This window comes from Choloepus didactylus, chromosome 17, assembly GCF_015220235.1.
Source record: "Choloepus didactylus isolate mChoDid1 chromosome 17, mChoDid1.pri, whole genome shotgun sequence".
NCBI classification, from domain to species: Eukaryota; Metazoa; Chordata; class Mammalia; order Pilosa; family Megalonychidae; genus Choloepus; species Choloepus didactylus.
Window position 1 is genome coordinate 73,263,450 of NC_051323.1, and position 14,158 is coordinate 73,277,607.

The 14,158-nt window shown below is 41.3% G+C and overlaps 2 protein-coding genes across 13 annotated transcripts in view; one reads left to right on the forward strand and one right to left on the reverse strand.

Annotated features, from left to right (window-relative positions):
- The window catches only part of EIF5B (eukaryotic translation initiation factor 5B), a 102,309-nt gene extending 101,225 nt beyond the window's left edge, over positions 1 to 1,084 (reverse strand). For both annotated transcript variants that reach the window (XM_037807470.1, XM_037807469.1), the window contains exon 1: positions 879 to 1,084. In XM_037807470.1, the coding sequence (XP_037663398.1) occupies positions 879 to 913 (35 nt within the window). In that variant the 5' untranslated portion in view covers positions 914 to 1,084. The remainder of the gene's footprint in view (positions 1 to 878) is intronic.
- On the forward strand, positions 264 to 13,875 carry TXNDC9 (thioredoxin domain containing 9). Of its 11 annotated transcripts, none has more exons than XM_037807475.1 (6): positions 1,961 to 2,060; positions 2,509 to 2,691; positions 4,059 to 4,277; positions 7,710 to 7,828; positions 9,504 to 9,758; positions 13,673 to 13,875. In XM_037807475.1, exons 3-6 carry the CDS (start codon positions 4,089 to 4,091, stop codon positions 13,788 to 13,790), a joined length of 681 nt encoding a protein of 226 aa, XP_037663403.1. In that variant the 5' UTR covers positions 1,961 to 2,060; positions 2,509 to 2,691; positions 4,059 to 4,088; the 3' UTR covers positions 13,791 to 13,875. The 11 variants fall into 11 exon arrangements, with proteins under 11 accessions (XP_037663399.1, XP_037663400.1, XP_037663408.1 ...); XM_037807473.1 differs by having other exon boundaries at positions 1,962 to 2,060; positions 2,509 to 2,680; XM_037807476.1 differs by having other exon boundaries at positions 2,044 to 2,060; positions 2,643 to 2,691.
- The last annotated feature ends 283 nt before the right edge of the window (positions 13,876 to 14,158 follow it).

The following is a 14,158-nucleotide window of genomic DNA, read 5'->3' on the forward strand; positions in this document are numbered from 1 at the left end:
TGCACAAAGGAGGAAAGTAACAGATGTTGTTCACGCCCAGGAAGTAAACTCTTCCAATGAAAAGAGAAAAAGAACTCAATCGAATGTGACACACGATTCAAGGATCTCCCGGTAGGTAACTCGACAGACCCCCCCTTACACTCCCTCCCCACAAAAGGCTTTCATGTGGTTAGAAAGGAGCGACCCTGGTTGGTTTATTTCCTCTCCTCCTCCTTTCCTTAGGGGAGGTGCTAGAGAGAAAAGAAACCACCAAAAGACAGGCCGGAAGAAGGAAAGCGAAAAGCATGGAGTTTGGACAATCAGCCCAGAGATAATTGAGAACTGTATCCAAATTAGATGAAGTATGAGAAGGAGTGAGCTGATAAACGCCTCTCTAACTCCAGCATTCCTGACCGACTCGGAAGCACGTACACCAGATTGGGATTCCCTTCTCCCCACAAGTAGTCACAGGTACAAAGGCTTAAGAATTCTTCCGACCCGCGCCGTGAAGAGGGAAACTCAGCCTTCCCAGCAGCTGCACCGCAAAAGTAACTCCCGGCCGTCCGAGACCCTCCTCGTGCGGCCGGGGACCCCCAAACGACTGCCCCTCTCTTCAGACCGAGCGGCGCCTGCCGGGGTCCCCTCTCCCCAGGCCGGGCAAGGGCAGGTGGAGCTGAGCCCCGGCGAGGAGGACCCGCCCGCTGTTGAGGCCCTCCGCGCCCTCCCGGCCCCCGCCCGGCCCCTGGCTCTGGGACCCGCGCCGCCCACGCCGTGCCCGGGCCCGACGCCCCGCGAGGGTCTCCACGAGCCCCAACCCGGCCCCCGCCCCCACCTCGGCGGAACCCGCGAGCCCCAGTCAGCCGCGGGGGCCGCCGCCGTACCGCCCAGACGCTGGCTACCTGTCTTCACTCTTGTTTTTCTGCTTCTTCCCCATCGCGTGTCAGCGGCGCTCGTGGTCCTAGCCCGTTTATCCGGTCTGTCGCGGACCCACCGCGCCCCGGCCGACTCTGGCGTCCGCTCAGCTCCGTCCCCCCCGCGCTGCCGCCTCTCGCACCCGGCTCTCCACAGACCCGCGCACTGGGACAGGGCACATATGGTGTGGGCCCCCAGTGCGCACGCGCGTCGCCCCGCCGCCTCGGCGTGGGGACGCAGCGCGCGGCTCATCGAGAGGGGCGCTCGGGGTAGAGCGTCTCCAGTCGGCCGCCGGCCCGGCAGGAGCCCGCGCGCCCCCTGTCAGCGGCCGCCTCGAGGCAGCCGGGTTCTAGAACCCGGGGCAGACAATGAGGCTGTCAGTTCCGTGTCAGCCCTCGCCCCTCGGGGAAAGCCACCTAGAGACCGGCACTCGGTTCAGAGGAGGAATTTGGGCCTCCCTTCAACCTTTCACCCTCCACGAAGGGGCCGAGCATGGGCTCTGGGTGTTCCCGAGGGAGATACGAAAATCCAGCCCCAAACTGGGACCGCTCCCTAGCGCCCACTGGTTACGAAGTGTGCACAGTCACTAAAGAAATCACGAGGCGAGGGCATGCCCAGCAGTTACCCCCTAGGGAGGTTTCGGTCTTCACATTCAGAGCACGTTCTCGACAATTCGAGTGGTAGGGAAGTCACGAAGGACCCTTCCGTGTCCTGATCTGGGCGGCGGCACCACCTCGCGCCGCGCTAAGTGATGCCTCCACTGCTTAATAAATGGGAAGGAAACGAACTCTTGAGCAAGAAGGAGGCTTCGTTATTTCTGATGTACTCCTATAGTCAGTACTTGAGCAGAGCCGAAGGTCGGACACTCAGAGCTGCGCACCGAGCAGGTACGAGGCCCAGCGACGGGGTCTCTCGCCCGCGGGCCCATCAGCGGAACAGAGGCGAAGCGCCGCAACCCCTGGCTCGGGGGGACGCGCACGCGCAGAAGCGCCCTCCGCCCGCCCGGCCGCCTCGGACGTCGCGGGTTGTATCGCGAGAGGACCGCAACCAATGACGGGGTGGGGGCGGTGGCCGATTTGCTACCCCACCTTCTGCGAGGCTGAGGCCGGGCAGCGACGCCTTCCCGGGGCTGCTGTTTGTTCACCTCCCAAGCTTCACCGGGCGCTCAGGTGAGTCAGGGAGTGGTGTGGAACACCCCGCCGCCGCGTCCCGACGCTGACTGACACACCGCCGTCCGACATCCGGCCGGCGCGGGGGAGGGGCGCGGCGCGTCCGAGTCGGGGGCCGAGGCTGTGGCGCATGCGCCCGGGGGAGCGCTGAAGTCCGGGCGGCGGTGGCTGTACCTGGGTCTGTCCTGGGGGCGCCCGAGAGGGTCGGGGGCTGCGTTTGGGAAGGCACCGGCGGAGCACTTGAGAGTGAGGCCGCCCCCTCGGTGGTTTTGGCAGTTCCCGAAGGGAGTCGGGGAAACGGGTAGGTCATTGGAGGACTGGCGGTGCTGCTTCCCACTCTCCATTTGAGCCTAAAAAAGGGAAGAAGCGGAGGTCTGGGAAGAACGAAGTTATCGGGACGCCAGCACCTGCCTCCAGAACCGCTCTTGTTACTCGTTTCTGTTCCCAGTTTTCGCAGAATTAAATTCTGGGCTCATCCTGTAAAACTCCAGAGGTGAGCGTGCGCCAGGCCCCGAGTAAGAACAGGTCCTGATGTGCAAATCAATGTCTTAATACCCGGTTTTCTGACTTCACCCGCTGCAGCCCCGAGCACCGCAAGTGACGGACATTTTTCTTGGGAAGTGAGTGTGGTGTGAGTGCAATTCTTTTACTGTATTTGCAATACAACCGCTTTTCAGTTTTATGGCATTTATGGGAAGCTTGCAATTTGTTTTTTGTTTTTTTTTTTTAACTTAGAAATAGGTGTCTTTTCAAATTTATGACAGTTTGAACAGAAGCGAGACACTTGGTTCAACATTAAACAGATATTTATTGAGCACGTGCGGTGTTCCATACCCTGTGCTGGTAGCTCTGAGGATACAAAGATTAACTCAGTTATTTTTCAATTGCTTTTCCTGTAAAGAAAAAGAAATTACAAGTGAAGTTTGCAAGAAGAATATTTCTCTTTTGTTTAACAAACATTTATAGAGGGTCTTTGTGGGCCAGGTACTGTGTCAGAAGTTGGGTGAATGAGTTCACAGTTTATTCACATTTTTTAAGGAGCTTCAATAGAGTTTACAAATGTATCATAGTTTATTCAGATTTACAAACTCCTGCTTTAATAGGCAAATTGTAAATCTTATGTCCGTGGTAAATTTTCCCAGGAATTCAACACGACATTGTAGCTGGTAGAAAATAACATTTCTCTTAAAATATATAGTTGAGATCTTCCCTTCTAGTTTGAATTAATTGTTTTATAATACTTTGTTTAACAAAAAGACAAGTTTCTAAACTATTTTACCCAGAGGACTAATGATGGAAAATCAATTTTTTTAAATCTCTCTACTATATTGTTTTACATCAAAGTTAAGAACACTTGAGTGTCAGTAAATAATACGTATATCAATTTTTGCAGACTCTTAGATTTTCTTTGATTACAGAACAGGAATGGAATGGGAGAACGGGAATGCTTGTGGATCACCAGGCACTACTTTACACAGATTGTAATGAGATTAATTAGGAGGCAGAGACTAATGAAAACTCATTTGAGCAGAGACCATGAAAAACTGCATTTTCTCAACTCTATCAAATTGATTTATATGTGAATGTGTAAAACCTCAGTACAAGTATGTTGTTTCACAGTCATTTCTGCTTTGTTTCCCTTTTCCTTTGGTAAGGAACACTGATTGTCAATATATACCACTAGCTATAACTCCATCTATTAATTTCTCTCTGGTCTGGTGATTGTCTTGAATACTTGTCTTTGCTTTTGTATAGCAAATCATGAACTAAGTCAGAAGCATGTAAATTTTGCTCTAGTTTTTGACTGATATGACTGTAACCTATTAAAAAATTTAAATTTTAAAACATTTAAAATTCTTAAGTTTAGCCTCATGTGCATGGGTGTCAGTAGAATACTTTGCAGAGTATAGATATATATACTTGCTAGAATTTTTGAGATGGGAGAGAAAACTTTGTGTATTTAAAAAAATTTTTTTCTAATTTTGTAAATCTTCCCAGCACCAAGGCTGAACTGTATCATTTAGAAGAATGGAAGGTGATGCATCTGTTGGCATGTTTTCAAAAGTCCTGGAGAATCAGTTGCTTCAGACAAGCAAACTAGTGGAAGAACATCTGGATTCTGAAATTCAGAAACTGGATCGGATGGATGAGGATGAATTGGAACGCCTCAAAGAAAAGAGACTTGAAGCACTAAGGAAAGCTCAACAGCAGAAACAAGTAACCTCTCTGCCCTGCTTTCTGAAATTGCTATAACAGTATGCTCCTAAAAATTATATATACGTGGGCTGCAGTAGTTATGTTTTGGTCCTCTTTTTTATAGTCTCTGAATTGAAAGTACCTATCACTGTTAAAAATTTGCTCAAAAAAAAAATTTCAAAGACAATGCAAAAATTAATCTAGTCAGTTTATTAAACCACAGTCAAGTAAAAGAGACATGTCCTACTCAGGGTTCTTTTTTGAGCTCAGATTTGTTTGGTTATGGAGAGAATTGACCGAAGAGCACTGAGAACGCTAGGAATCAGCAGTTTCCCTTTCAAGTAGAACTATAGTTGGTCATAATTTAGCTAGCCTCAAAATGTAGGAATGACAGATAAGAGCTATGAGGTACTTCATGTTGAAGAAATTATTTCAGGCATTTCCAGTGTAACGTTTAAGTATGTGATCTCTTTATTCAAAAGATCGCATGCTGGGCACAGAGGAAAACAGCCACAGCTCTGTCCCGGTTGGTCTCGCAGAGTGTGAGTGTGGACAGGCTCGGAGTTGTAGACCCTGATTGACACCACAGGGGTAAACTCTGTAAATTGGATTATGACTAAAAAAATGTTTCCATTAGTTTAAGTTATATTGAAATACATTATCAACTCGGGTTCCCTTTCATTTGGCTACTAAAACATAAACTTTAAAACTGGATTTGTTTGTGCTGCTATAGTATCCATTTAGTATATTTACACCCTCAATGTTTAGAAGAATTGCTACAAAAAGAAGGAATCTTTTATGATATGACTGAGTTCAGAGTCTTATATGTTGAGTTTTCTAAGATATTACATGGTTCTCAAACCAAGCTGCTTGTTTTGTAATATAGTGTTAGTAACTAGAAGACAGACTATTGGATTTAAGGTAACATATAATTAGATCCTGCCACAAACTGATACTTTGTTACCATGTTTAAGTACACTACTAATTGTTAATGCTCAAATGAAAAAAATCATCATATCTATGGGATACAATTCCCATATTTTTGTAGAAAGACTTTGATTCAACCTGATTTGCAGTCAGGAACATACATTAAATAATTTATTACTTGAATGAACTTGTCAGCAATTCAAAACAGTAGTCTTGAGTGTTTAAAAACCAAGTGAAGTAGGCAGACTTTAGGCCTTTTTAAATTATTAATATATAAACTGATTTAAAACAATTTGTCATGGGATAACTGAGAATCTTATTTTAAAACTTTGATTACATTTTAATAGATCTTTTTTATTAAAATGTTTTCTGAGAAAGTAGGCAAGTAGCCTTAGTGGTTTGTAAAGATACTCGTTTTGAGAGAGTGGTGTAGATTAACCAAATTTTGATTTTCTGATGTACAAGGCATTGGAGAAATCAGGCATAAGAAGTGATTTATACTCAGCACTTAGTAGCCCTACGCTATTCTCTATTTCTCTGCCAGCCAAGCATCTTCCTGCTATGGCAGGAGCTAGCAACCTCAGATTAGGTAGAAAGCACAGGGGGCAGGTGAGAACAGGAAGTGTCCAGCAAAGGCTTTGGTAATAATCCACTAAGCAAGAGCCATGGTACCCAGCTGCCACTGCCTCAGGTAAGCTCAGTCTGCCCTGGAATCTGTGCCCACCCTGACTTGATTCTGTTTCGCAGAGAGCTGCCAAGCACATGCTCTGTGAAAGGCACTGAGCTAAGAGGGCAGGGGTGTGGTGAGTTCCTGAGAAGAAGTGCCAAGCATTGCTGGAGGTCAGACTGGACTTGCCTTCCCTCTGAGGAACGTGCACAAGTTCACGTCTTCAGCCTGTTGGTAAACATGTGAGAATAAATAATGGAAAAAAAATAGCAGCTTTTTAAAAAGAGAAATAAAGAAGTTTCTCTTTTTTTAAATTAGAGAAGTTGTATATTTACGGAAAAATCATGCACAAAATACAGGGTTCCCATATACCACCCTATTGTTAAAAGAAACACCTTTTTTAAAAAAGAGAACATATTGTTGAATTAAGAAAGGAGTCATGAAATGTCACCTGCCATTAAGGAATCGCATTTGAGAGTTTAAACAGTTTATAGAAGCTTTACCACAGAAGCATCACATAAGGAGAAAACATCAGGTCTCCTTGTGAGTATTATTTCAAGTAAGCCAGTGTGACATGGATACGAAAACGGAGTGCAGGCTGGGCCCTGTTAGCTGCAGCCCAGAGGAGGGGAGGGGAGGCACCCAGATCTCGGCACATTTAAATGAACATGGACGAGGCTTGAGTGTGTTCAGCAGGGTGCAGCCGAAGAGTAAGCAGTCTAGAAATCTTTTCATCTGAGAAACAGTCAGAAGGCACTGGAAAGGTTCAGTCTGGAGAAGGGAAAACTTAGGTGAGGTGTGATACTTGAAGGGCTGACATGAAAGAGAGATTAGAATTTGCCCTCTAATATTAGGTCCCAAGCTGGGATGTACAGACCCAAGTTACAGTTATATCACAGTTCAGTGTGAGAAGACCTTCTAAAAATTAGAGAGTATGTGTATACAAATGTTTTTTAAGCACATGTGCCAGACCTCGTTCTAGGCATTTTCACATAGATCGTCTCATTTTCATTTTCACAACAACCCGATGAGATAGTTACTTCTTATCCCCACTTTACAGATGGCGAAACAGGCTCAGAGGGGTAGAGTTCATTGCCTAATAAATGGTAGAACAGGTACTCAAACCTATGCCTTCTTGCAAGCCCTGTGATCTTTTTATTAAAACCAATTGCCTGGTAAATGAGCTTCCAGTTGTGGTAATAAACTTCCTGTCACGGGAAAGGTCCAAGAAGCTGACAGGTCTGTCAGGCATGACTAATAAGAAATTCCCATAGGGAATGGGAAATGGGATTAGATTTCTTGTGAGCTCGTTATTGTTTCTGGGCACCACGTGAGTAGACAGTTCTTTCTCCCTAGGACACTGCCTGTCAGTGGCAGTATAGTGTCACTGCCTCTTGAAAGCAAACAGGGCTCCCAAACTTCAGAGCTGCACTGATAATGTTCCTCTTCTCAGGGTTGGCTTTATCTCATGAACATTGTTTTAAAACTAAAGTAACCTGGATCAAATATTTCTGATTTTTGTAGTTTGAGTGCTAAAAAATTAAATGGATATTTACATTCAAAGTCCCTTGGATCTAAATTTTTATTTAAGAAGTTCTGAGAAAACAAATGTTTTAAGTTACCAAGACAAGCACTTGTCTCAAATCCAAGCCATGCTGTGGAGACAGTTGCTGCCCATAGGCTGTAGTTTTGCATTAACTTTAGAACATAGGAAAGTAGAATGCTAAAAGGAATTCATTCCTCTGCAAGATAAAACCAACTTCATTACAAAATGTTACAGTGATTTGGACACTTAAAATATATAGTAATATTCAAAGAGATACTTCAAATGTGTAATATTTCCCTCCTCTCCAAATTAGGAATGGCTTTCTAAAGGACATGGGGAATACAGAGAAATCCCTAGTGAGAGAGATTTTTTCCAAGAAGTCAAGGAGAGTAAAAAAGTGGTCTGCCATTTCTACAGAGACTCCACATTCAGGTAATTTCCTTACCATCAGTGATTTTTGTTTTCTTAAACATGATGAAATGTTTGATAGACATACAATGGCTTAATAGAAAAATAAAAGATAAGTCCTTCCCAAGTATGTGTCGGGCTGGAAATCAGTACTTTAAAGTTAAGCAGTTGTTATTTTAAAGGTAAATTCGAAAACCAGTGATATGTAAAGGTATAAATGAATTATTATTGGAAATCAAGAATATTCCCATTTAAATGGTTTATAGTTTCTGAATTATATTTTCACTAGCTATCTCATAAACATCTTAGAAATGTATACTTAATTTATTATCAGTACAAATTTTATTTCTGCTTTGTGTTTCCTGCTGTTAGGATGTAACCTTTCATAGTTTGTTCGTTCATTCTTCTCTGCTGGCAACTTTGATGGGGTGGGGGGGGGGGCCCTCTGTTAGACCAGGACTTTCACCGGAAGCAGAGTTGGGGCTTCCAAGCTTGGCTGGAAGAAGAAGAAAGTGATTTCTCTTAGACTGGCCCTGTTCTGCAAACCTCTCTAAGGAGAAAGATCTCATGTAAAGGGAAAATACCCCTAGAAGAAGCTATTCTCAAATCGGCAAATGCAAGCCTTTGCTTTTTTTTTTTAATTTTTGCCTACAAATTTAATTAGTTGCTAACATTTAAAAATTGGGAGAGATCCTATTTCTTTAAAAATCCACATTTCTAAATTTCTTTTAAAAATCAAAAGTGTTGTTAATAGTAGACCTGGAATTCAGTGTGACAACGCCTTGTTGGTGTTGAGTAGCAGCTGCCACCCTCAGATGAAAGTACCCTCCACTACGGAGTCTCCATCACTCTGTTGTCTCAGCCCTGCCCTCTTTCTCATTTATGTAGCTTGCCTGACCCCCGTCTTGGCAACATCACCCAGCAGCTTGGTTTTTGGTTAACACCTTTCAGGAATTGATTGTCTGGAATTCTTTGACTGAGAGAATAAGGTGAAAAAAAAACACTGAGATTATTACAACACTGTTGCAGAAAAGCTGAAATAGATTAAAACAAAAGATTTTAATCTAAAGAACATGTCCCTCCCAGTTTCCACTTCAATAAAAATTGGCTTAATAAAATTTATTGTTGATATCTTTCATTTCTTTAGAATCATAATGGTCGTTTTATTTAAAGACTAACCTTACTGTGCTGCTTACTGACAGGTGCACAGTTAGAAGTAAAGATTTACCTCTCAGCAACATTCAGTCCTTCTTAATGGCCTCCAAATGTGGCATGAGGTATTATGTTTCTTATTCTTGTCTCCTCTGGGTTCCATCAAGTTCACAGTTATTTCCCTTCTGTGTGATACTAGGAAACATGTATAAGAGAAATGACAATTTTAATTTTCTTTTCTTGCCACCAGCATGACAACTTTTTGAATCCCTTACTGAGTTAAGGCAGATTTAATATTTTGTTCCCTACAAATATCATTAGGGCAGATGAGACTTACTAGAATGCTAGGTTTTTTTGCTACCCCTCATAATCAGGCAGCGAACCTGTGATAAGGAAATGTGAGGTCTGACACGAGCACCAGTTGGCTGCTGAGTTGAGACTCACACAAAAAACCTATAAAATTAGAGGTATCCTAATGATATTTTTCAGAAAAGAAAAGAAATTTGTTCCCTGAGCTTTTGAATTTCTATTTTGTTGTTACTTACAGGTGTAAGATACTGGACAGACATTTAGCGATACTGTCTAAGAAACATATCGAGACAAAATTTTTGAAGCTGAATGTGGAAAAAGCACCTTTCCTTTGCGAGAGACTGCGCATCAAAGTCATTCCCACGCTAGCACTGGTAAAAGATGGGAAAACACAGGATTATGTTGTTGGATTTACTGACCTAGGAAATACAGACGACTTTACCACAGAAACCTTAGAATGGAGGCTCGGTTGTTCTGATATTCTTAATTACAGGTAACTTTTATAAAAACATTGGGTTAAATTCATGTCTTCATTATTGATATTTTTAGAGAGGATTTTATATCTTCATTTATATTATGAAATTAAGACTTTTTGACTAAGATGTAGAAAAACTTTCACAAAGGAAAAGCATATTTCTTAAAATGTAAGTTATTAGCATGATTTTACAACAAGAATTAATGGAAGCAAAATCAGATTTATAAATAAAACTGAATCATGGAGTATAGAAGTTTTCAACAAACAGGTACTATTGAAACTAATTCTGTGTCTCAGTCTGGTAACACAATGACACTCCAGAAATGAATCTCTCCAACTTTAACCAGATTACACAAATTGATTTTGAACTAAATGATTCTCTTTGGTAAAATGAAAACTAAAACCACACATCCCTATAAAGCTTATATTTTAAAACATTAAGTTTTTAATGTAGCTATTCTTGTTTAAAGTGTAGAATCAGAAAAAATACAAGAAGGTTTCTATTCTTAAATTACCTGAGGTGGGGAACAGTCTCAGTTGGAAAACAAATCTAAAATCCTTCCTTCATTTCTCATTCATCTACTTGCCCAGTTCTTCAGACAGATTTGTCTATGATTCCACAAATCAGAGTATATTATCTTGTCCTTTGTGCCTGTTTTTTTTTTTTTAATTCAGTTTTGAGATATATTCACAATCATCCATGGTGTACAATCAGCTTTTCACAGTACCATCATATAGTTGTGCATTCATCACCACAATCTATTTTTGAACATTTTCCTTACACCAGAAAGAATCAGAATAAGAATAAAAAATAAAATTTAAAAAGAACACCCAAAACATCCCCCCCATCCCACCCTATTTTTCATTTAGTGTTTGTCCCCATTTTTTTAACTCATCCATCCATACACTGGATAAAGGGATGTGATCCACAAGATTTTCACCCCTTGTAATCTACACCCCTTGTAATCTACATTGTCACCCTTTGTAATCTACATAGTTATACAATCATCTTCAAGAGTCAATGCTACTGAGTTGGATTTTGGTAGTTTCAAGTATTTACTTCTAGCTATTCCAATACATTAAAACCTAAAAAGTGTTATCTATATAGTGTGTAAGAATGTCCACCAGAGTGACCTCTCTACTCTATTTGAAATCTCTCAGCCACTGAAGCTCTATTTTGTTTCATTTCGCATCCCCCTTTTGGTCAAGAAGATGTTATCAATCCTACAATGCCGGGTCCAGATTCATCCCCAAGAGTCATATCCTGCGTTGCCAGGGAGATTTACACCCCTGGGAGTCAGGTCCCACATAGGGGGGAGGGCAGTGAGTTCACCTGCTGAGGTGGCTTAGTTAGAGAGAGAGAGAGGGCCACATCTGAGCAACAGAGAGGCACTCAGGGGGAGACTCTAAGGCGCAATTATAAGCAGGTTTAGCCTCTCCTTTGCAGTAACAAGCTTCATAGGGGCAAGCCCCAGGATAGAGGGCTCAGTACGTCAAGCCATCAGTCCCCAGTGTTTGTAAGAACATCAGCAAAAATACAGGTGAGGAAGTCCAACACCTCTGCATCCTCCCGCAGCTCCTCAAGGGGGCCCCCAAGTATATATTTTTATTCTTGCCCAAATTACTTTGGGATGTGTTGCTATTTCACTCTAACCTATACAGACCTGTCATATCTCACTTAGATCCTACCCCAAATATACATTTCTTCCCTTGGTCTCACATGGAAGTTGAAGTTTTAACACGGTCAGTTTCAGCCTTTACCTTTTGGCCCGATTTGCCCTAGTCTTAACCAGATCTGCTTCATTTATATCTCTAATTGAAGTCTGGGCTCTTTTTCAGCTTTTTTGTTTTTTGTTTTTTAAACAGTTGCTGTATGCGCTAATACTGACATCCATATCTGCTGAGCTCTAGATCTGCGTTTCAGGTGCACACAGATACCCAGTGTTCCAGAGACCAGTCAGGTTATACACCAAGGGATCAACATCTCAAAGTTTGGAGAAGGCCATTACAATTTAGGAATAGATTTGAGTGCTGTAAGAGCTTACACTCTAGGGACCATTACAATAATCATTTCCCTGTTAGGCTGTGCTCTAAGATTCAATTCTGAGTTTACACGTTGTAGTTAGTCCATATCGGTGAGGCATTATAGTATTTGCCATTTTTTCTGGCCTACTTCACTCAAAATACTGTCTGCAGGATCCATTCACCTCCTTGTGTGTCTCACAGCTTCACTCCTTGTAGTTTTTTGTACCTGTTTTTAATTTGCAATGATAGTAGGTAAAGTTGTGCAATCGTTTCAGAGTCATAGTGCCTTTCAATAAGTAGAAAGTTCTGTCATCTTTTCTCACCGCACACTTCCCCACTTCTCCGAATTCCTTCTGCACATGCCTAAACCATTCCTATGTTGTAGAATTGGTTTTAGAAGCTTTAAGTTTTATTTTCTTAATATTAATAAAATATAAATAACTATTAAATAAAATTTATTTTGAAATTATTTTAAGCTTTTAAATGTTTCACATTAGTATAAGAAATTCCCATATACCCTGCACTCACATTCCCTAGTTTTGAACTTTTATTATGTGTGCTTTATCATTCTTTCAATATACATATAATATTTTTCAGAACCGTTTGAGTAGAAATTGTAGCTGTCATATCCCTTTACTCCTAAATACTTCTGTATGTCCTAAGAGCAAGGACATTTTATTACATAAACACAGTACCGGTGATTAAAACAGGTCTTTGACATTGCTCAACATTATTATCCAATCTGCAAACCTTACTGAAATTTTACCGATTGTCCCAACGTTGTCCTCCGTACCCAAAAAATATGTTGCATTTAGTTATTATGTGTCTAGTATCCATTAACCTGGAACAGCTCTTTAGTAGTTCTTTGTTTTTCAAGACTTTGACATTTTTGAAAAGTAAAAGCTGTTTTGTATAATATTCCCCAATTTGGATTTGTCTCCTCAAGTTTAGATTCAGATTGTACATTTTTGGTAGGCTTTTATGGAAGTGATGTTGTACCCTTCTCAGTGCATCCTGTGAGGAGGCATATGAAAATAGTTTGTCTCATTTCTGGTGGTTATAATTTTGAGATGTGCATTAACCAATTGTAAGAATTCTTCCATCTCCCACATTTATTTACTTTTTCATTTGTTTGTTTATATCAGTGTAGGCTATGGATTATTGTAGTCAGTGGGTTATAGTCTGTTACTGTTATTTACCTTGAAGCTCAAATTGTCCAGGATTTGGTCACTGAGAGCCCCCTTCCGGCTGGTCTGTGTGGCCTTTGACATGTCCCTGTAATTATTTGAACACTTCCTTTCTCGTACAAACAAGATGTTTTTCTATGGAGCCGTGGTTTCTTTTTCTGGCTAATGATATTTAGAAGCAAGAATGGGGTGTTAAGAGTAGTCCCCCAGATATTTTTAAAAGAAGAAATACTCTCATTTATTTCTCAAGCATCATTGACAGGAGTTTCATACCAATTCCAAATTAATAACAAATCCCACAAGTTTTGTTGCTGTAGGTAGATCTAAAAATTAAGATATGTTGGAAAGGACCAAACCAGTCCTAACAAGCTATCAACAATAGAGAAGTGTTGTCCTGAGTCATTCTCACAGGAACAAGGATGTCTAATACAGGTTCCGCATATCCAGAGCAGATGACACCAAAACACTCTGACCTTGTTCTGTGCTTTTCGGCCAGAAATTCTGTTGATGCACCCTTGAAATGTTAACTAGTAACTAATGATAAAAGGGAAAATAAAGTAAAAATTGATCTAAAACACTTAGTACCAGGTATAGTTTAAAACTGTTAACCATCTACCCATACATTATAGTGAAAAAGAAAAGAGATTTTTGTGCAGTTTGGAATACCACTGTACTAAATCATAAAGAATAAAATGATTTTCAAATTTGCTTTATTTTTAGTGGAAATTTAATGGAGCCACCATTTCAAAGCCAAAAGAAATTTGGAGCAAACTTCACAAAGCTGGAAAAGAAAACAATCCGAGGAAAGAAATATGATTCAGACTCTGATGATGATTAAAGCTCAGTTAAAACTCTTTGTAAATCATCTATTGTTTCTCCTTACTTCAGATTTAGATGTGTTTACTAAATTCTCTTGGTTTCAATACGTGGTTCATCTAATGCTTGTATTCTGGAGTTTCATACAGTTGCATCACATTGAAAGATAGCTTTCTTATTTTCTTTGTGGAGATCATGGTAAGTTGAGGAAAATTCTTGAGTTCTTAAATTTTCTGGGAAAGGTCTAGATTCTGTGTTTGAGGTGGATTTGATCACAATGTGATTCTTATGTCTTTATACCATTCACAGTTGTGTTTTCAATCTACTGAGTTAGAAATAGGAATTCAACTAACTAGTCCCAGGACTAATTTTTAAGCAGATTATTTACTT

What these genes read in the sequence shown, in the direction of transcription:
- TXNDC9 (XM_037807471.1), top strand. Translation starts at nt 344, where the DNA reads ATGAGAAGGAGTGAGCTGATAAACGCCTCTCTAACTCCAGCATTCCTG.